At 49.0% G+C, this 14,431-nt stretch overlaps 1 protein-coding gene across 14 annotated transcripts in view; it reads left to right on the top strand.

Moving 5' to 3' along the window:
- The window catches only part of GPR161 (G protein-coupled receptor 161), a 57,015-nt gene extending 44,852 nt beyond the window's left edge, over positions 1-12,163 (top strand). For all 14 annotated transcript variants that reach the window (XM_015445106.3, XM_065531731.1, XM_065531768.1 and 11 more), the window contains 3 exons: positions 1,014-1,118; positions 3,982-4,101; positions 5,911-12,163. In XM_015445106.3, coding sequence (XP_015300592.2) covers positions 1,014-1,118; positions 3,982-4,101; positions 5,911-6,176 — 491 coding nt within the window. In that variant the 3' untranslated portion in view covers positions 6,177-12,163. The remainder of the gene's footprint in view (positions 1-1,013; positions 1,119-3,981; positions 4,102-5,910) is intronic.
- The last annotated feature ends 2,268 nt before the right edge of the window (positions 12,164-14,431 follow it).

Raw genomic sequence — 14,431 nt, 5'->3', positions numbered from 1 at the left:
TCTCTTAAATGTCTAGTGATCCTTGGGCACTCCTTCACCTCCAATAACGAGGGCCTAGAAAACCACAGGGAAGCCCTGGGTGGTGGGGTTGCAGGCAGGCTTCCTGACTGGGGGTTGGTCTGGCAGGGCCATTTCACAGGCGCCTGACTCTCAGTGCCTGTGAGTCTTTTCTCTAGGCTTGGTGGATTTTCCCAGGGAAGAGTTCTCCAGTCTCCAGGCCAGGTTAAGTGGGACAAGGGGCCAGGGTCCCACCATTTAATACGTAAATTTCCACAATACCCTCAGTTTTCACTGTGTCACTTCTGGTGCACCTGTGCCCAGGGCTCACTGTCCTCTTCTACCAACACTGGGCTCTGGCGCCCGAGGCCTAGCCTGGGGAAGAGCAGTAGAAGGGCCAGCTGCTTCTTGGGGAGACTTTCTCTCCTGGCCCCTACCCCCCAACCCTGTTCCTGAGTTTTGGGAGCCTGTTGAAGCCTGCTTCTCCTAAACTTCCCCGTTGCCAACCTCAGTTCTCCATTCCAGGTCAGCTTATCACTCTCACCCATCTGCTTTCCAGCTGACAAAAATTCTCTCCTTCCTTTGGGGTGTAAGCCTCTTAAAAACCCCTCTTTGATAATTCAAGTAGGATTTCAGGAGGTAAGTGTGGGGTGGAACCCTCCATCTTTAACAGGAAGATCTTCTCACCTCACATTTTCCCTCCTGCCTGCCTTGGTGTTCTGTTTTGTCTGTTTTTTGATTTTGCTCCCTGGCCCTCTGTCATCACCTTGGTGGTGTTTGACGTTGTCGGGAGAGTTTCCCCTTTGGGGGAACCCAGTGAGTGCTGCTGACACAGTGGGACAGAAAAGAGGGACGAGCTGGGAGGGAGCAGCTAAGCTCTCCTGTTTTTCAGGGAGTTGAGAGTGAGTTTTGCAAGGGCGAACAGGAGGGCAGGAGATGGGTCTGTGGGGAAACGGAGGCTGGGGCCTCTCCTTGCAGGGTGTGATTGTGTTGTCAATGCCAATTTTGTCTTTCAGACCTGGGCCTGTCCCCACACCTCACAGCGCTCATGGCAGGCGGACAGCCCCTGGGGCACAGCAGCAGCACGGGGGACACTGGCTTCAGCTGCTCCCAGGACTCAGGTAACCTGTGTGCTTTATAAGCCTCTTGTCTGTCGCGTTTTCCCGGTGTTGCGTTTCCCCCATGTCGTTTCCCCAGTGCAGGCTCAAGAGCTGGCCGAGGGGCATTTCCCACAGTGGGTAGGAGGTGAGAATCGTAAGTCTGGGTTTCCAGTCATGGCTTTGACTTTTCAGCTTTCCTGTGTCTCAGTTTCTTCCTCTACAAAATGGGGTTCTCAGTTCCTGTTCTCTCTGCCACACCGTGTTATTGGGGGGTTGAAAGTGAGTGAAAGCCTTTGCAAAGTTAAAATGAGAAATGATGATAATAAGCACTGGCCCAGAAGGGCCTGGAGTCAGCCTGCCTGGTCTTCAGTCTCCAGTTGGCTTTTTAAGAGCTGTGTTATCTCAAGCAAGTTGCATGATCTCCTCCCAAACCCTCAACTTTCCCCATCTGTGAAATCGGGGTACTAATCCCTGTCACAGGGCAGCTCTGAGAATTGAGAGAGACCTAATGAATGTGCAGCACTCATCTTGTTCTTGGCACAGAGGGAGCCCTCCAGCAAGGTCAGCTGGCCTTGTCGCCTCACTCCCTGTCCTTTGATATGAAACTTAGTCTCCCTGTAGAAATGCATCTCCACCACAAGTCCTGCGGAGCCCTCCCTTTAGCCTCTGCCTAAAGGATCTTGCAAACCCAGGGCTGCTCCTTGTCTGAGCGGTCGGCTTCCTGGCATTAGAGCCATGGCACCGGGGAGGTGGGGATGTGGGGAGCTGCAGATGCTGTATCCTGTGCTGGAAGCACGCTGTTAGAGCCGCAGGAGGCCCTGGGCAGAGGTGCATGGGCAGAGGCAGGGAGTGCCTCTCTGTCAGTCACACCCATGGCTCCACATTGCTGAGGAAGAGCCAGGGTGTCTGGCCACACCTGCTGCCCATCCCCGGTCTGGCTGTTGGTGCACTGGCGCCTGGAGGGAGTGCTGCTGAAGCCGGGAGCACAAAGCCACAAGCCTGGCCGTGGGTCTGCCGCTCCCAGCTTCTCCATCTCTCTGCCCTTGGGAGCCTTTGAAAAATCATCTCTGACTTGACCTGTGTTTCCTGTTCCCCGTGAGTGCTCCAGGGCTGCGCCTGAGCCTGTGTCATGGAACTCAGGAGTGAGCCTTGGGGTTGGCACCGGGACCAGTCCGTGACCTCTCTTAGTCATGGAGAATTTTCCTTGGAAAATTTCTTACCTGGCAACCCAGAGGGCCCCGCACCACACGAGTCATATATGAAGCACTGATCACACCCTGCCCTCTAGGCCTGAGTCCCTCGTGTGAGTTAAGGAAAGTCTCTGTTACTCCCCAGACTGCTTCTCTGTTCTCAGACAGCTAAAGGGATCCAGAGGCACTGCCACATTCATTCATTCAGCAGATATTTGCCACGTTCCTGCCTTGGCCGGACCCTGTGCCAGGTGCTGGGGGCACAGTGGTGAACTGCCACTGTTGTGGAAGCTTCAGTTCATAAAATATTGAGCTGTAAAGTATATAAAGATTGTAAAGTATACAATTGTCATTGAATTGTATACTTTAAATGAGTCGGTTACATGGCATGTGAATTACATCTCTATACAACTGGCTTTGAAAGATGATGAATGTGTTGAGAGCTGTGAAAGGGGAAGCCCCAGTGGGGTGGGAGCCCGTGGGCTGCTATGGGTAGGGGAGTTAGAGAGGCTGCTCTGAGCATGCGATGTCGAAAGCTGAAGCATACGTGGCAGGTGCCCCAGCGCAAGGAGTGAGGGGAAAGCATTGTAGGCAGAAGAAAGAGCGTGGGCTTCAGGGCACACAGACCTGGTGTGAGTCTCAGCCCTGCCCTTTCTTCGCTGTGTCCTTATCAGGAATGACGGCCCTCGATTTAGCCCTTGCTGTGTGCCAGCACTGTGCTGGATGTTTACATGTCTTAACTCAAAATCCCCACAACTCCGTGAGGTAGACTGAATGATGACCCCAGGTTTACAGACATGGAAAGATACTGAGGCATTAAATAACCCACCAGTGATTCCAGGTCTGTCCGACCTGAGCCTATGTGTTTAACCACCGTATTCTACCTCCCAGAGGACCGTTTCTTCTGTATGTCAGGTAATCACACCTCTGCAAGGTGCTCTGAAACAGCATCTAAAGAGCTCTAGGTTTCCCTTTCTTCCTTATTTTCTGAGCTTCCAGGCCTTGATGGGTTGAAAGCTGGAAGCTAAGAACGGGGCTGGATCTGACACTGGCCCTAGTGTGGGGCAAGAGCACCATTGAGTGTCCCATTTCAGCCCTTCCTTCCCTCCCTTCCCTCTGTTACATCTTCCTCCCTCTGCCCGCTCTGCCCACCTATCTCTAGGAGGACTTCCCTGACCTTCTATCTTTATTTCCCCGCTTTTTAGGGGTACATTTGTCAATTATTTTTTGATCCCCAAAGAACTCTATGTTTTGGAGCTTTAAGTGTTTATTTAGTACAACATATTTTAACTGTGGTGATAGAAATTCAGACTGTAAGAAGAATCACTCAGAATATCAAGTTCCTTTTAGTAGGACCCTCTCCTCCACTCGGCCCTTCTCCCCACTTCCCTTCCACGCTGGGCTGGCAGATGCCGTGCTTCTGGGGTCTGGTCATTGAGGCACACAACCCCTACTTCAGATAAGTTGGCCGCATTTTCTGTGTGGCTGAAGCAGCCCCACCGGCTGTCTGCAAACTCGCTGAAACGGGATGACAGGCGGGTGTTTCTTGGGTGCGTGCTGTGGCACGCTCAGCTGCCCTTGATGATGGGTTTGGATGAACAGGAGAGAGGGGCGGAAGGGGTGTTGAGAGGGGAGAAGAGGCCAGGAAGCCTTTGGATGGTAGTGATAGATGTGCATTCTGCCTGTTGTTTTAGGGACAGATATGATGCTGCTTGAGGACTACACGTCTGATGACAACCCTCCCTGTCACTGCACTTGCCCACCCAAGAGAAGGAGCTCAGTGACATTCGAGGATGAAGTGGAACAAATCAAAGGTTGCTTTCTGTGACTGATTGCTTCGAGAAAACATAGGGAAACAGAAAGGATCTTAGGACAATTCCTTGGCTCAGACTGGCTCCCGTCCCGGAATATGCCAGGGCTCCGTCCCTTTGCCCACTCCCTGGTTACTCCCAGCCCTGTTGGTCTCACCTAAGTCCTTAGGCACCCAGCTCTCAGAGCAAGCAGCATCGAAGGCTGCGCAACCAATGGCTGTCAAACTCCACACCCACACACACCCCGCACATGTGTTCATACACACAGCCCAGATACTGGGTGAGGCATGGTTATAACTGAACCTGCTCTCCCCGAGCCTCAGTTTCCTCCTGTGGAAAATGAAATAATGGCCCAATGAGTGTGTCTGCTTTACTGGAGGCCGAAGCTGCCATCTTGCTTGTGCATCGCTCCTACAGCGGTGATGGCCCTTGGGTCCTGTGAGGAGAATGAGTTCTGCCGCAGACCAATCCCTATGTTTTTCCACTCCATCTCTTCCCCACTCACCCCCAGCGCTGTTGTTTACTCTGGAACTTGGGATTCATTTCCCATCCAGACATGCTGATTAGGAGAGTGACAAGAGCCATCCAGATACCAACATGACTGGGCTATGGATTTGGTGGAGTCCAGGGGCTGTGCCACGTAAGGAGGCTCTTCAGAAATGTTGAATATGGAAATAAACATGGCCTCTGTCAGAGTTTTAGGTTCATAATTAATCACATCTCATCTCCACACCCCTCCCTGAGTTCAGAATGAATGGAGAGGTTGTCACAGAGGTCGGAGGTGGAAAACAGATCATTCGCTTCACTGGCAAAGCAGATTACAGAACAGAGCCTGGGCGAGCAGCCTCATGGGCTTTATAATACATTGCCCTTCTATAGGAAAAAATGAATGAAATGCTCCCCAACCCCCCAGCCCACGTAGGACCACACTTGCCCCATCACACCTGTTTTGTGGGCGTGGCAGCTCCAAAGGCACCCTCCAGGCGGTGCAAGAGCAAGGCCCTGCCAGGGGGTCCTCCCCTCCACGAGTGAGCGGCAGGGCAGAGAGTGGCCGGAGGCCCCTCCAGTCTTCCCCTCTTGGAGAGTGGGGTACAGGTTGCCTACTCTCCAGAAAATGTAAGGAGAGGATAAATTGTTCCCCTGAAATGTCCAGAGAAAATAGGGAATGAGTTAATAGTAACAGGGCACAGGGTGTGAAATTGAAGGGCTCCCCGCTCTCTCACTTCTGTTCATTTTAGTTTAGGGCTCCTAATCCTGGGAGGGGGCTTGAACCTGTAATGTCATGTCCAGCCTTGAGGTTCTGCATGGCTCGGAACCTTGAGGTTCTGCATGGGGAATCTCTGAGCAAATATGGAGAGGAGAGAGTGACATTAGGGTTTGTGGAAGTTTATGGACATAGATATTACACTGCTTCAGGGAGCTCGAAGACCAGAATACTCTTTCAAAGATGTAAAAATGTTGGTTAGCATTAGTAGAAAATATCAAGTCTTTTCTATGGGCCAGACATAGGCCAGACATCTTAGAAAGAATTATCTCCTTTAGTTATCACAGTAACTTTTTGCAGTAAGAGGTGTCTTATTATCTTCTCTTTACAGATGAGGAAACTGAGGCTAGTTAGATACTTTTTCTAAGATTTCCCAGGTAGGAAGTCAGGGAGTCAAAGCTTTTGGCCTAGGAATCGAACTTTGAAACCCACACCCTTAACTGCGGTTTGTCTCCCTCCCTGGGGTGGTGGAGCAGCAGCAGCTTGTCCCCAAGGTCGTCCCCAGGCCTGGCTCCTCAGCTGACTTTCTTTTCTGCCTTCTCCCTCAGAAGCTGCCAAGAACTCGATTCTTCATGTGAAAGCTGAAGTACACAAGTCCTTGGACAGTTACGCAGCAAGCTTGGCCAAAGCCATTGAGGCCGAAGCCAAAATCAACTTATTTGGGGAGGAGGCTTTGCCAGGGGTCTTGCTCACGGCACGGACTGTCCCGGGAGCAGGCTTTGGGGGCCGCCGAGGCAGCAGAACTCTTGCGAGCCAGAGGCTGCCGTTGCAGAGCATTGAAGAAGGGGATGTTTTAGCTGCCGAGCAGAGATGAGGGCCTCAGGGTGCCCTGGGGCTGCAGCCCGAGAGGCCTGCCTGGGGAGGAGTTCCCATCACCGCCTGTGTCACGGCCTTGGGAGCACGTCACAGTGTACAGCTGGCCACACACAGGGAAGGAACAGCATCTGCTGTGCAGCCACCAGGACAAGGACTGAAAATAATGTCTACAGCCCACGGCTTCAGCGTTTCCAGAGACCACATGTGAGCTTCTTTTAGGTCCCAGTGATGGGACCAGAAGCATCTAAAGCCAAAAAAACAAACAAACAACAAAAAAAAACATATAGAGATGTGGCTGTGGCTTTTTGGGAGGTGGGGCATGGGAGGACCAGAGACGAAGGGCTTGGAAGGAGACCCCCACATGCATCATTTCCTCTTCTTCACACTGTGTGCTGGGAGTCCAGCCGTGCACTGTGCCAGAGGCCTCAGGAGGACAACCCTCCCCAGTGTACTGTGGAGGATGACACAGCACTTCTTCCTAATGACACGCGACCATCCTGGTGCTTCTACATGGTTGATGCGGGCAGTGTGGGACCCTCAGTTCTAGGACTGGTCCGCAGAGCGAGCACCCAGGAGTAGGGCGAAGCGGTCCTCAGTGGCGCCACCTGCTGGTGCTAATAGGAAGAGCCACAGGCCTCTTGACCGGCCCACCCTGCCCACTTCCCTACTGACAAGTTCTGTGGTATTTCAAAAGGGAGAAACCACTATAAAAGACAAGAGGAAGGGCAGATAGTAGGTGTTCCATTTCCAGAATTTAAAAAAAAAAAAATCAATTTAAGATGTACCACTGTTTTACCAGGACTGAATGGGATTGTAGTGCCAAGCACAGCCAGGAAATAGAGAAACTGTTGTTATTGAAGGGAATTTGTTCACATGGGAAAGCCTCATTAAATAGATTCTATGTGTGATGTTTGAGTGACCAGTGAAAATAGCTGGCCTCGGCTCTGCAGGGCGCACTCCCAAGAGCAACAGTTACTATTATTACAAGCCTGGCATAAAATAAGATAGAAGCAGCCCTGGGCCCAGAGGCAGCAACCTGGGTTATTGGCCCAGCTCTGTCTTTGTATGCACATGTCATTTGGGACATCCTGTCACCTCTCTAGGTCCTCTGTAAAGTGGGAAAACGGAGTGGAGTTGGATTGAATGATCTCCAAGATCATTTCCGGCTCTGATCTTTGGTGTTCTCGGGATTTGTAAAGCAGAGATAGGTAAAACACAAAAGCAGACCCAGGGACCGACCTTCGTATAACTTTGGAGTGTGGTTGCTCACGTGCATGTGAAGTGCAGCCAGATCAAGGTTCTGTGGCCTTGTCTGCGCTGTCCATCAGAGCACAGTCTGGATAGAATGCCAGCCACCAAGATGCGTGAGGGGCAGGGTCACCATCTCGGAAGGGGAAGTCCAAGAATGTGATTGGGATGGTTAGACCTCTCTTCTCCTCCCTTTGAGTTGGAACAGCAGTTGAAGTTTGGTCCTGGAGTAATCGCTGTGATGACTTGGGAAGCCATTGGATCTCCTCTTGCGTCTGCCCTTGAGCCTGCATGACTAAGTAAGTTCAGGACTTCTCTGCTTTGGTTGGCAGAAGGTAGATTCCAAGGAGATCTTGCTGGTTGCTAAGAGACAGCTATTCTAGAAAGTGAATTACCCTTGTGCTGTTTTCTTTGGGGCCTAGCTAGCTCCTGGTGAGGTAGCGTTTTTGTGTTGTGTGGCAGAAACCAATGGTTAGCTGGTCCGCTGGTCTGCAGTTTGTAAAAGACCTTTCATGAGGACTGGAGTCTTGCTACCTGTGGTGATTGAACTCAACAACTATTCTGGCTCACTGGATGCCAGGCGCTGGCCTAGCTCTTGGATGGGAGTGGGAAGGAGCAGAGGGCAGGTTCACCTGTGCAGGTCAGATACTCCGCTTCCATCACTGGATGGCATTCCTACGTCTGCGTGTGGTTCACGTTTTCTATATATATTCCCTGTATGTATTTTTTCTAGCACTTGTCTACTTTCTGAAGGGACCGTATTCCTGATCAACTAGTGTGCACAGAGGTGGAGCAGGACAGAGAGACCTTTATCTCTAGGATGGGGGGCTGGTTAGGTGCAGGCGTTCTTGAGTGCAGCGGCTTGGCTTTGAAACCTGAGGGTTGGAGAATGCTCCCGACTGTACTAGACTGGGCTCTAGGAAAAGAATCCTGAAACAGCCTCCCACTCCCCCAGTGACCCCACACTAGCTGAGATAGTATGGAATTTAAATAAATCTAGAAATACTGCATTTCACAAAATGATTCACTGTGTTTCCCTTTTTTAACTGAGGTCCAATTCATTTAGTCATCTACCAGACACTGCACATCCACTGTGTGCAAAGCACCAGGCTAGGCTCTGTAGGCAATACCACTGCAGTGTGCACTATGACTTAGGGAGCAGGACCTGAGGGATACCGATTCTAATAACTAGCAAAGTCAAGTCGTGGTTATACAAAGAAGTGTGGCTTCGGAGGGAGGTGGGTAGTTCCAACTACGGAGTCAGGGATGGCTCCAGGAGGTAGGTGACAGTTTGAGCTAAGTCTGGAAGGATATTTGGCAGCTAGAACCATATTTTTCATATTCAGGAATTCAAATTTGTCTTTATTCAGCTAGAGACAGAGAGAGAGAGAAGGGGCGGGTGGGGGAGAAGGAAAAGAATTTTCACACATTCTGAAGTTCCCAAGAGGCATTTTTGAAGATATCTGCCACTAGTGCAGAAGGTCGAAGCCCCCAGTGCCCCCACTAAACCCAGGTCCATTAGCTGTAAACTGCCATGCAATGGCAGTTCCGGATGGGACCACATGGACAGTGGCACATGGGACATTTGGCTACTTGTTAGCTTAAACACCTCAGTCCTGTGTCTTCTGATTTTGACAAGACCACATTTAGGACTGCTGCCCATCTCTGTCTCTCTCATTGAGATTTCCGCCTTACTGGGTCCCTGTGCTATGCCACAGATACCAGGTTTGGGGTTGTTTTGACCCGGAAGGCATTGGGAGTCCCACATTACAGAGCACACGCACAGCTCAACACAGCCATTTTCCCGGGCAGAGGCACCAAGACTGAAGTTCAGGCCCTTGGACACTAGGTGGCAGCGATGTGGCTGTGCAGAGCTAAGGATGAACCTGAGAGCTTGTTTGCCTCTGGCTCAGCGCTCGTTTTGAATTCCTTTGCCCTCATGGTGTAGTCCACGGCCTTGGTGACCAAGGACCACCTGGCTAGCCTGCTTACGTGCATGACCCCATCCAGGTTCACAGGTATTGCCACTGAGTGATCTTAGGTAGATCACTGCTCCTGGAGAAGCAGAGTTGAGGAGTGTAAGACAAGGGCCATCTAGTGCCAATGTTCCTTGATTCTTATTTGAGGAGCTACTATGTGGTCTTTCTGTAAACAACTGAACAACCAGTGAGACTAAATATTTGCAATAGATAGGCTAAGGAATTTGGGTTGAGACAGGAGAGGGAGGAAAAGTGCTTTGATACAATGACAGATTGTTAGTCTGTTCAGGTTGACCTGTATGAGTATTTTCCATCCCGACAATATGCCTCTTAGATACTTGCAGATTAGACATGTCTCTGGATGGACCACAAGATATATCCACGACATGTGTCCAGCCTTGAGCCCTGGCTGTGTCCTGTCTGGAAGGAACTGTGAGGATGATGTGGCTATCCAGAGGAGGCAGTGAGCTGGCATGTGAATGCCTACTGTGGGCCTGACCTGCTTGACATTTGAGGGCCTATGATGTGTTTGGTGCTGTGTTAGGTACTTCCAAATGTTTTATCTCATTTCACTCCAGTGCAGATGTGATATAGTGAGGATGGTGAAGAGTAGGTCTGGTTAAGTCATGAGCTCAGATCCTGTACTTCCACTTACTACCTGGGTGTTTTCAAGCAAGTCACTTGGTATTTCTACTTATGAGTTTCCTCATCTGTGAAGGGAAGTTTTGTCATCTGTTTCTATGTGGAGACACAGAATTGAAGGAGGCCTCCGTCGCAGGGCGATTGTCTGGATTCTATGAGGAAATACTTGGAAAGCATCAGCACAATGCCTGGGGTGCAGCTGAAGCTGAGCCACTGGTGTTTCTTCACAGTATCTGTGGGGAGGGTGTGTTATCCTTGTTTTATAGGGATCTCTATAACAAAGCGAGAATCTTGAAAATATAACTGCTATCCTAGATGGGAGGTATTAAAGGTTGTTACCTTGGGAATTGTCATATTTGTTGCATAGCAAGGAAGGACTTTCGGGAAAGCAGGGACGTGGTGAGGAACAGAAGTCAATAGAGAGCAGGGAGGAAAGGCTAAGTAGCTTCTGGAACTTGAGAGGTCTAAGGGATCCAAAATGAGATTTTCTATTAAAAATGTCTATCCTTGGCCGGGCGCGGTGGCTCAAGCCTGTAATCCCAGCACTTTGGGGGGCCGAGACGGGCAGATCACCAGAGGTCGGGAGTTCAAGACCAACCTGACCAATATGGAAAAACCCCATCTCTACTAAAAATACAAAATTAGCTGCACGTGATGGTGAGCACCTGTAATCCCAGCTACTCGGGAGCCCGAGACAGGAGAATCACTTGAACCCAGGCGGTGGAGGTTGCAGTGAGCCGAGATCGCGCCATTGCACTCCAGCCTGGGAAACGAGCAAAACTCCACCTAAAAAACAAAAAAAGAAAGAAAAAGTCTATCCTTTATGCTACTGGCCTGTTTGTACAAAGATAAAATCATTCTGATTTGTCCTGAATGACTGTCAAAGATGATCAAACCCCCGGGGCCTGGTGTAAACTTCCATATCATAGCACAAATACAGCTTGACCTTCCTCATAGTCCAGAAAGGACATTCTCCCTGAGAAATGCCCTTGGTTGCTGAGGACAGCTCTGTCCTGTAGTGGCAAAGAGACTGCCTGGCTGTGGCTCTTGGGTTCACAGAATCCCTAATCTTCCAAGCCCCTAAGAGGCAGGGCACGGATGCTACCCACAATATATGCAGAACCCCAGAGGGAGCCCGTGGGAGAGAGGAGATTACCGTTTTCACTGTAGGCAAAGGAGAATGGCTGTCATCAGCCATATATGCCTACAAGAAGGAGCAGAGCCATACTGTCCTTGCGGGTTGGGAGAGGGGACACAGAATCCAGGGACATTGTCTGAGGTCTCTAAGTTAAGCCAGAGTCAGAGCCAAACTCCAAGTCTTGGCCAAGGGGCTGAGAAAAGCAAGGAGCCAGTCTTACAGGTCAAGGAGATGAGGGATAGTTAAGAGTCATCAATATCGTAGAACAGGCCAGCAGAGCCTTATTAGGTAGGTAGAACTGTTTTAAACCAAGGATGTTGGGAGATATTTTAATAACTGCTAGCCAGACCTAAAAACACTGAAGGCCCAAGGAAAGTGACTGGATTCACTGGAAAGTATTTGGCTTCCAAAGTATTTCCAATACCTTGAAGATTCCTTTGAAAATATCAAAGCACAAACTCAAATCTGCACAAGATTACAAAAGCACAATTTTGGTCAGTGTTATTTTTAGAATGCAATACACAAAGCTGTGTTCATTTCTCTCAGCAAGCATTTTCCTGGGCAGTATTAATAGCTTAGGAATCAAATGCCACTTTTGTTTTTCCTTTTTTCATTAGTTTGAAATACCACAAATCCCTAGTGAGTCAGTCCTCCCAGAGGAAAAGACAGTCCTAGGGAGGACCACAGGCCGGGGCAGACAAGGTCACACCGAGAGCAGCGGAAGGAACCTGCATGCTTAAGGGACAGAGGACTGTGTTGTGTTCTGATAACAGACCCCTGGATGCAGAAGTAGTTAAAAAACCAACCTTCGAAAAACAAAAATCCCAGGCTAATCCTGAAATATATTTAACTTGAAGTCTTTGGATAATTTTTTTAAGGTTAAAAAATGTTTAGGATTATTATAAATCAACATTTATAAACAAGCAACAGTGTATTTGGAATTTTTGTTTACCTGATTAAATGTTTTTGGTATGTGTATAGCTGTGGAAATGGTGAATTTGTACTTGGACTTGTGGTCTGTGGACTTTGTTGGGTGCCTCTGCCTTTCTCCCATTTTCTGCAGCCATATCCCTATTGCCAACCTCCCTTCCCATGGGCTAAAATGAGGGAGACTGAGCAGAAAGGGGTGGATTGCTGCAGAATTGATAGGGGAGTGCCCATACCAGAGTCACCTGCAAATACTCATCCATGCATTTTTCATAAATTCCTCCAAGGTAATTAAATTCAGAACTGTTTAAATGACCTACTTCTCACCATGCCCAAGAAACACTCTTAACCCAAAGTTTTTATAGGAGCTATGCCCTGTCTATCCATGTACAGATAAATTCTCTATCCCATAATCAAAGTCAGAGGGCAAGAGGCAGATTATCGTTACCATTGAGACTCAGAACCACCTCAGGGCACGAAACCCACCTTTTCCTGACCCCCTTACCTGCTACCACTGAAATCATCTTCCGAGTGGATGGTGGCCCTAGGGTCCAGTTTGGTGGGCTTTCTGGGGTCCTCTGACACACACCCAATCTTGGAAGCGGCTGGCACTTGTGAATTCTGCCTCTGTAGAATGTTCTCTCTTTGCTGCCTCCTGATGGCTTGTCTGGCTCGCCCTGCTTCTAAGCAATATACACCATCAAAACTGCAAAATCACTGTGGGTGGGGGACCCAGTTCATTTAACAAATACTTTATTTATTTATTTATTTATTTATTTATTTATTTATTTTTGAGACGGAGCCTCGCTCTGTCTCCCAGGCTGGAGTGCAATGGCGCAATCTCGGCTCACTGCATTCTCTGCCTCCCGGGTTCAAGCTATTCTCCTGCCTCAGTCTCCTGAGTAGCTGGTATTACAGGCACAAGCCACCACGCCCAGCTAATTTTTGTGTTTTCAGTAGAGGTGGGGTTTCACCATGTTCGTCAGCTGGTCTCGAACTCCTGACCTCGTGATCCACCCACCTCGGCCTCCCAAAGTGCTGGAATTACAGGCGTGAGCCACCATGCCTGGCCAACAAATACTTAAAAAAATATATTTTTTTTAAGAGCAGTTTTAGATTCACAGCAAAACTGAGCAGAAAGTAGAGTTTTCATAGCCCGTCTTCCCCATCAACATCCTGCACCAGAGCAGATGAATACCATTTTGATTTTCTTCTATTGTTTTTCCTGACAGTTACTCCTTCACCCCACTAGTCCTCCAGTATCCTCTGTCCTGTCAATTTCCCAACACGCTGCTATAGCACATCCCTTACTGTCTTATTACAGTGGAAGAAATAACATACTGTGTGCTTACAGTCTTTTCAGTTATCCTGTATAACAACCCGTCAATCTTATGGCTCCATCTTGCCCTAACATAGCCCCTGTGACATAGGTAGGGCAAATATGACCACCCCCTCCCCTTTAGAGAGGGAACAAACCCAGAGAAGTCAGGTGGCTTGAGCAAGGTACATAACTGAAAACTAGAAACTAAGACCCTTGCACTTTATGGAAGTCAAAGGGTCTTTTGACTTTTGGTGTTTGGCTAAAGCTCTGATTTCTTTATCCTCTTGACCATTTACCACGTTTCCTAATGTAGCTACGCATGTGCCTTTGTCAAGCTGGATGTTGAAGTCCAGTTGAGTCTACTGAGCTTACTGAGTAATAACCTACTGCAGCTATTTTTCCGCTATACAAAAAGCTAACCCATCTTCTCAGCAGCAGATGTGTGTGTGGCTGTGGCGGAGAGATCCTTGTTCTCCATATGGGAGAGGGATGCCCTGCTTGACTACTGACTGGTCTATGAGACCAGTCGTGGCTCAGCCAGGGCATATTATGTCTTACTCTCAGTATCTGACTTTGTCCTTTCTCTCCAAGACATTTAGATTCCTGAAAATAATAGGAACATTTCAACTATCTGCTAATTAAACAATAAGAGATCTATTACTTTCAACAAAAAAGGGCAGCTGTTATAGCACAAACACTGAAAGCATCAACAGACAGGGGCCCAGGTTTGAGATAACCATGGCAAAACATCACATTTGCATTGGCACCAGCCTCTTTCAGCCATCATGTATAGTCACCAATGGTATGATATCCACTTCCAGAGTGTGATCAAAAGCTAGAGCTCAAGGCTGGTGCTGATGATGATGGATAAGCTGTCATATGATCCATAGCTCTGACCTTGGCAACTCCAACATTTTCTTTCTTGTGTCAGTGTTATAATTTTGGCAGCACTGAATGGCTGTTTCAAGATGGGTTCAATGATCAGTCCAACATGGAAT

The sequence above is a fragment of the Macaca fascicularis genome, chromosome 1 (assembly GCF_037993035.2).
Source record: "Macaca fascicularis isolate 582-1 chromosome 1, T2T-MFA8v1.1".
NCBI classification, from domain to species: Eukaryota; Metazoa; Chordata; class Mammalia; order Primates; family Cercopithecidae; genus Macaca; species Macaca fascicularis.
Note: the sequence above shows the minus strand (reverse complement) of the source record. Positions and strands in the feature narration are given on the sequence as shown.